At 33.6% G+C, this 7,904-nt stretch overlaps 2 protein-coding genes across 4 annotated transcripts in view; one reads left to right on the top strand and one right to left on the bottom strand.

The window, feature by feature from the left end:
* The window catches only part of LOC107653673 (FERM, RhoGEF and pleckstrin domain-containing protein 1-like), a 103,054-nt gene extending 101,851 nt beyond the window's left edge, over positions 1-1,203 (top strand). For all 3 annotated transcript variants that reach the window (XM_016440453.1, XM_016440454.1, XM_016440452.1), the window contains exon 27: positions 343-1,203. In XM_016440453.1, coding sequence (XP_016295939.1) covers positions 343-424 — 82 coding nt within the window. In that variant the 3' untranslated portion in view covers positions 425-1,203. The remainder of the gene's footprint in view (positions 1-342) is intronic.
* Positions 1,204-2,988: 1,785 nt separating this feature from the next.
* On the bottom strand, positions 2,989-5,032 carry LOC107653666 (gamma-glutamylaminecyclotransferase B-like). Its single transcript, XM_016440444.1, has 2 exons — positions 4,976-5,032; positions 2,989-3,707 (listed from the first exon to the last, which is right to left on the bottom strand). Exon 2 carries the CDS (start codon positions 3,672-3,674, stop codon positions 3,210-3,212), a length of 465 nt encoding a protein of 154 aa, XP_016295930.1. The 5' UTR covers positions 3,675-3,707; positions 4,976-5,032; the 3' UTR covers positions 2,989-3,209.
* Between the last annotated feature and the right edge of the window lie 2,872 nt (positions 5,033-7,904).

Below are 7,904 nucleotides of genomic sequence, written 5' to 3'. Positions count from 1 at the left end.
TCACATGGCACAGCTGATTGGTTCTCTCCTGTATCGGTAGCCAATGAGCTCGCTGCTCAACATTCAAATATATACTAGTGCTTGCCGTAGCAGTTGCTGCTTGCTTCAGAAGCCCTCCACCTTCCCCAGCTCCACCTGTATAGATCTGCTACGAGGTGATTCATGTATGCTATATGGGGGTTTTATATATATATATATATATATATATATATATATATCTATGTATGTATATATATTTCTTGCGGTCTATACAGAACACTAGGAATTTAATCTCAAGTCCAGTTGCATTGCATTGTGGGAAACATTATTGTACTCCATGTTTGTTGATATGTTGTGTTGTAGGTGGATGGAGGTTATCCGCAGCGCCACCTGCTCCTCCAGTCACATCCGCTCACTGAGCCGCAAAGAGCCGCACGTCTACTGACCAAAGACCCTCGACAGCCTGCCTGAACACACACACATGTCTGGTTCTCTATCAGGTCTTCTCAACACACTTTAACATGTTTCTTATGGAAGTTTTTCGTGTGCTATATCGTTGTTTCACTTTTTTGAAAAATTCAGAAGGCTTTGAATGGGTTTAGATGTAAAGATTTGTAACAAGAATATGGATTCAGTGCCAGAAAATACACATTATCACAACATCAGGTCAAAGAGAAACACTTCCAGTTTTGCAGTTCATTTTAAATTTGCAAAAGACACAAAATCCTCATTAGTAAACAACAGTACTCGTTCATGAAATGCAAGAACTGATTTGTGTAAATCATTCGTAAAATTTGTAAGAATGCTTTCAGGAATGATTCATTGAATTGAATGCAGTGGTTATGTTGAATGCGATGATTTATTCTTTTGAAAGTTTTATTGATTTGTATATGAGAGTGTTCTATAAATGGTTTATTGAAGGTTTTAGTGTACATGAGACTGGTTATACTGAATTGAATGTGACTGTTTAAGCTGAGAACAGCTTTACGAACAATTTACACATGAATTTATTGTTGGTGTTTCATGAATGAGGCCTAATGCCTGTAAAATTGGTCAGTGAAACATCTCTGGACTGTTTTTAAATGTAGTAACTCTAGCCTTTTATTACTGACTTCTGGTCTGATGTTTTTAAATGGTTGACGCTTTCTGTCTACATCTCAGTGAACAAAAAACAAAAACAATGTGCAGGTCATATTTCACTCCAAAATTGCTTGGAGAGAAAAAAAAAATATTTTTTTTAAGAATTAAGTTTTTGTTTTTGCATTGAAAATTGGCCTTTTTTTTGTGCAATTAAGTGTTTAGTTTTTTTTTCCTTTACAATTTGCCCTGAATTTTTTATTATTGTAATGCAAACGAATATAGAGTACAATTGTTAGTTTACATAATGGTATTACTTTTTGTGCAGAATTAAAATTTATCTGATTTTCATTAAAACACTATTCTATTTTTCAGAAAAACATGCTTGTTAAAATAAGATTTTTTTATTCATTTTTATGTCAATTTGCCCCATAATGGTATTACTTGATGTGCAGAATTGATTGATTTTAGTTTAAAAAAACAACAACAACTGATTTTCACTAATGTATTACAGTAATTTTTTGAGTTTGTCATGAAAATGTCGCAAGGGAAAAAATCTAATTTTTAATAATTATTATTATTTTTAATTTTTTGGGGTGAAATGACCTGTGCGTCTCAGCTCACACCAGTAGACGCGTCTATGGATTTGTAATGTTTTAGGTCGGTTTTACGGCACATGCTGCCTTCAAGCATTTGTACCACACTCAAACCTTTCTTTTGTAGTATTTCATTTTTATACAAGTTTTGATACTAACTGTGAACCACTCCACACTAATTTTGTGAGGGATTTACTACACAATCCCTCATAGTTAGCCATTATTCTGTCATGGTACAAGAAAAAAAAAAAAGAAGGAAGCCAGCTGCCTTTTGTCGAACTGCTTGAGTGCCAAAATTCTTCTCTTTAACCTTTTTTTAAGCATTTGGAGCATTTTAATTCTTTCTTAATGCACATATATATATATATATATATATATATATAAACCAAAAAAAAATACAATATGGATTATATGTTGGCAGAAATGTATGTTTGACACTGTGTGAACATGTTCAGAATAAACAAATCCATATATATATAGATGTGCTGCCTTTGTCATTTACATTTTGAAAAAACAAAATTGAAAACATTCTGAATTATGTTATTGTAAAGTGCAATTTAGAAAACTCATAATAAACACTTCTACAGCATATGAACAAATACACCTGATCTCTAGATATACAGTACTAGTGTGTTTTGCTAGTGCACTACATTTATTCAAGATTAAGTGTCCATCATTTTTTACATATTATAATAGATTGTTCCCAGATCCTTTTACAGTTGACTCCTTTGCAGTCCCTTAAATGAATTTCCTTATAAATTTGTCCTTTGATCCTGGTACTTTTTAAGGTATCACATATTTATATACCACAAATTTAAATTAATGTCATCTGATACCACATTAACAAAAAGGGTCCAAAATTAACACTTGCCGAGTGCCAATAAAAAAAAAGGGGGGGGTTTTCAGTACTGAATAAAACGAAATGATCAGATACTAGAGTGTAAATGTAGATCACACATGAATGAACTGACATAGAATGTCTAAAGAAAACATCTGGCATCTAACAACGTTAGATAATATACCATCAGAAGTTGATCTAGGATGTCTCAAGATTTTTTTTTCTTCCTGTGATATGAAATATTCCTCATATTTATTTGCCAAAACTAAAAAATCTCAGTGTAATCTCAGGGTTTCCCTGAGAGACATGAAGACATGACGACCAAAGCCAATCAAAGACCAGTATATTTCCTAATTGTTGTCTTAATAAATAAAAATAAAATTGTTTGCCACAGCTTTATTTCTGCTGTGCAAGGAAAAAAAGAAAAAGAAAATCAATCAAAACAGTAGTTAAAATAAAAACTAGTGCATTTCCTAATATTTGTCTCCTGTCTTTCATTTAAAAAAATGCAGAAATTCCATACATTTGTCACTTATATGCAAGGGAATAATTAGCTAAATCTCATAAGAACAGAAATATATTTCTAATAAATAATAATAATGCAAGATACAGTTGTTGTTTTTTTTGGAAAACATCTGAATGGAAAGTGACGTGACACTGGCAGGTGTGGTAAAATGTGAAATTCTGGACCCTGTTGTTAACTGATACCAGTACAGTATTTACTTAGGGCTTCTGTCCTCACGAGATATATATTCCAGTCCATGATCACCATTCGCATCATAACTCTCATATGTTGGGTTTTGGAGCCACTCGGGTTGGTATGTAGTCGTGCTGTACACAAATGTCTCCACAATGCTTCCAGGCTTCAGTGTGTTTTCCCCTTCACCGTCCCCGTCCTGCACCTCCAGCTGGACTGCAGTGCGCTGGTACATCTTTGGACAGCCTTCAAACCTGTCCAGGAAGTGCAGCATCTGCTGGTCCACACTGTAGATTTCACTGTAGATTTCACCCGTCCCGGGCACGTTCAGCAGGAAGGGGATATTATATTTGGTGGCGATCACGAGAGGGTATCGCTCTACGGTTCGAGCGTGAGCAAGGAACTCGGCCCGGCCGTTGGCAGCATCCAGCATCCTGCAATTGGGCTGGCCTTTCTTCAGCGTGCCGTAGACGAAGGCACGATACATGTGAACCACAGGAAAGACAACACTAACAATGAGCTGTGGTGAAAGAGACATCATTGTCATTCAAAATCAACTCACTGACAATTAAAGGTCTTTTTGACTGGCTTTCATCCAGGGGTGCGTGGAAAAGATTGACATTGACATCTCATGATATTTCCTACTACTAATTAATTTATTACATTTATTTAAAGAATTTAAACTTGTGATCCGTTACGCATTATATAAGTTAGTAATTTAAGCAAATGTTCTTGTTTACAGCAATTGATCTAAAAATCTCAAAAGCTTTTTTAAAGGGGTCATATGATGCTTTTTTAAAGATCATTGAAAGGAAAACTTGAAATCGCATCATATGACCCCTTTAATACTGAGGGCCAATGTGTCTGTTGCCTAATATTTGTTAGATATTTTGTTCCAAAGTGTATAAACATTTGTATGATTTTGTATCACCTTTCACATAGATATTTACAATAACTTAGTTACGTAAGATGATGTTTAAACTAAAGTAATTTTAAAATGATCTAAAATGTAGCGTTTTTGACACTGATGACCCATGTGTCTTTAAATATTAGACAGAAAAGTCTATAAACATTTGTATGATTTTATATCACTTCTGACATAGATATTTAAACAGATATATTCATTTTTCTCACATACCAAATACATGATTTGTTGCACACAGCAGAAATACAGCTGTAGGAAACCTTAGTACTTCAAATACAAATAAAACATAAAATATAACATTTTGATAATAGTGTCAAATGTTGACCCAAACAATATTTATCTAGAAGTAAAATTACAGAATGACAAATGTTCATGTCTTTTACATATTATTAAAATTTGTAAATTTTTACATGCATATTTATGTATAGTTATTTAATAGAATTAACAGTTAATAACGTGCTAGTTATATAGATCTGACAATTAGTTGTTTATCACATAATAAAAGCATGCAAAATACAAATATACAGTAGGCCTATGCATATTTAATCAAATGACGTTCATTACGTTTTCAGACGGTAAAGTTTCAAGGAAATTGACTTCTATTCAAGCCAAGCTGTCTTCTGCTCATTTAAAAGAGCAGTTCAGTTCACATGAAAACACAACAACACTAAGCACAAGAACTCTTATCATATGATAAGCGATTAGTCAACAGAAGGTATCCCCCAATTGTAAGTCGCTTTGGATAAAAGCGTCTGCAAAATGACTAAATGTAAATGTAAATGTAAATATGATGCACATAGATACTCGCTGATATTAAATCAGTTCTCCAAACATCTAAACGGGAAGAAAACGACTTATCTTACCAATAATATAATGAATCCCCAACAACATCTGCCATACGCTAGTGCTAGTCCACCAGTCAAGACAGGCAGCAAAATACTCATTTCATTGTTCATTGGATAAAGTTGAATTGTCACTCACCTGCAGTTAAACCAATTAATGTTGCCGTTTCAAAGCGGGTCCCGCCTTCTGAATGTTTGCCGTTGCTACGAGATTTTCGGCATCAGTGAACAGTGTTGGGGAAAGTTACTTTTAAAAGTAATGCATTACAATATTGCGTTACTCCATAAAAAAGTAACCAATTACGGTACTTAGTTACTTTTTATGGAACGTAATGCGTTACGTTACTTTTACGTTACTTTTCAAATCTGGACAGGGCTTGCTTGTTTGCTTTTAAAATAAAAAAAGTTATATTTTTGGCAAATATAGAAGCCTTTTCACACCAAAAGTGAAATGAATAAGCCTCAGGCTGAAGGGAAAGTAAATTTACGTCCGTAATGCAGAAGACGACATTTCAACATACTTCAGCAGTAAAAAAAGACACAAATGTTTGTCTAGAGTAATTTGTGCTTATTAGTACGGTTGAACTGGATCATCGAAGGTCAGAAGCAAAGACATTGGTTAATAGAATGGGATTAAATACATAAAGGATATTTGTGTTGTTTAACATTTAATTATTGCAGGTTTGCGTCATATTCTGAGTTGCATTATTTTTATTCATTTTGAGGAATACTGAATCTGTGTTTTTATTTTTGTGTGTGTGAGTGAGATGAATTAATGCATATTCATATTTATTTTAGAACTACAGTAACATCTTCTGATTTATCTCAGCATGGAGACAGGAGAGCTGTCAATCAATAAATTGAAAAAAAAAGTAACTTGTGTTACTTATTTGAAAAAGTAACTCAGATATTCTCTTGTAAATTAAAAAGTAATGCGTTACTTTACTAGTTACTTGAAAAAAGTAACCTGATTACGTAACTCGCGTTACTTGTAATGCGTTACCCCTAAGTCAGTGAATATTCGTGAATTTCCCGGACATGCGTGTGGAACTGAGAATTTTAGTTTACGCTCTCGGCAGGTTTAATGGAATATTTAAAAATGTGTAAATTAAAATTATGTAAATACATACAGACAGGCAACAAGATAAAGTAATGTATAGTTTTCAGGCTTGTCAAACTACACACACTAATGACAGTTTTTCACATTTGCTAAGACACTAGCCTACACCCCATTCTCTGAACCAAATTCTCAATAGCCTAAATCAATTTGTCAAATAAATCACTCCTACTGCAAAACCTTATACAAGTTAAGAGAGTTTAGACACTGTTTGCAGATCTCATGCACTCTTTTTTTAAAACTCTAAACACATTCTCACTCAAACGCAGTTTGCGCTGTGAAAAACTTGTGATGCAAAACCCTAAACACAAGAAAGTAAAAGTTAAGCACAATTCTGCACCACGGTTGTCATTGTTTACACACAATAATTCAAAACTGTTCACACTTGTTTCTAAATATGTGAATGTACAAAATATAAGCCAGTTCAAAGTGTACGGTGTGGGTGTGTACACAGAAGAGGAGGTGGAGGAAGAGCAAGACCAAGAACAGTCATTTCAAATGAAATCAGAGCTACTGTGATAGACCATTTTCTTGTGCATGGAATGATAAAGGCAGGACAAAGAGTTCAACCTAATTTGAGCTAAATTGATTCTCTGTGGCCACCATAATCAGTTGGAAAGTTCAAAAGAACAGCAAAAGAAGAGTGGAAGAGAATCTTGTGTAAGATTGCAAGACTATAGGGTGGAAGAACTGGCCTGTGGTGACATCAAAGTGCTGTCTTGTCAAGGCTGGATCCGCCACACCAGAGGATTTTTTCCCCGTTGCCTGCCTGCGACGTAGATGAAGACCTCTGATTCTTTTTTATACTTGTGTGTGTGTGTGTGTATGTATATGTGTATTAACCAAACTTAGGTGTGATTTCTTTTGTTTGTGTTTGTGTGTGTGTGTGTGTACCTACTTAACCATATTTTGGTGAAAAATTTGTACCCAAAAGTGAGCAAAACTTGACAAAATCACCAAAAAAAACCTCGATTTGGGGACGTCCTCATTTGTAAAACTGGAATAAAATTAAAGTAAACAAAGTTTTTTTGAAATTGTAAAACTGCAGAAAATTTTCTGTGAGGGGTAGGGATAGGGGTGGGTTTAGGTTAAAAAGTATTTCAGGACATTACAAGGACATTACATAGACTTCTATTGTGTATATAAAAACAATAGAAGTCTATGTAATGTCCCCATTTAGATAGCTAAGTAAAGTGTGTGTGTGTGTGTGTGTGTTTATTGCAAAATATTTACTAACTTTTTGTTTTGTTTTGTAACTGCACTGGACACTGTGGACAATGTGTTCTCAATTTTTTGATGTAGTGTCTAATGAATGAACTGTAGTGTGTTGATTTTGCCAGAAGAGTCAGGGGTTCTGTGAATTTAGTTTGAATGTTTGGATTTGTGTTTAGGTTTTGAGAAAATGAGTGATGGTTTCAATAAATGTGTTTAAGCAATTCAGAAAAACTGTAATGACACTAAATCTTAAACACTTTAAGTATTTAAAAGTTTTCCTGTTATAGTGGTGAAATGGCGCCATCTAGTGGTTAATCTGTGTATCTGAGTAAAAAGCCTGAAAGATTAAAGTTAAGATTTACTTGCACTGTACTAGAAACAATTATAAATACATTAAAATTATTTTTGTGTGTTATCGTGACTATAGTTGACATATAAAGCTATATATATATATATATATATATATATATATATATGTGTGTGTGTGTATATATATGTGTGTGCAGGCTATTACACATTTTCTATATATTAATAATACTATTAAATTTGGTTTTTGTTTTGTTTTTAATTATATATAATGCGTGTATTTTTTTTTAAATGACAAAAGGCATTTTAGTT

This window comes from Sinocyclocheilus anshuiensis, unplaced genomic scaffold, assembly GCF_001515605.1.
Source record: "Sinocyclocheilus anshuiensis isolate Anshui unplaced genomic scaffold, SAMN03320099.WGS_v1.1 scaffold175, whole genome shotgun sequence".
NCBI lineage: Eukaryota > Metazoa > Chordata > Actinopteri > Cypriniformes > Cyprinidae > Sinocyclocheilus > Sinocyclocheilus anshuiensis.
This window is presented reverse-complemented; position numbering and strand designations above follow the sequence as displayed.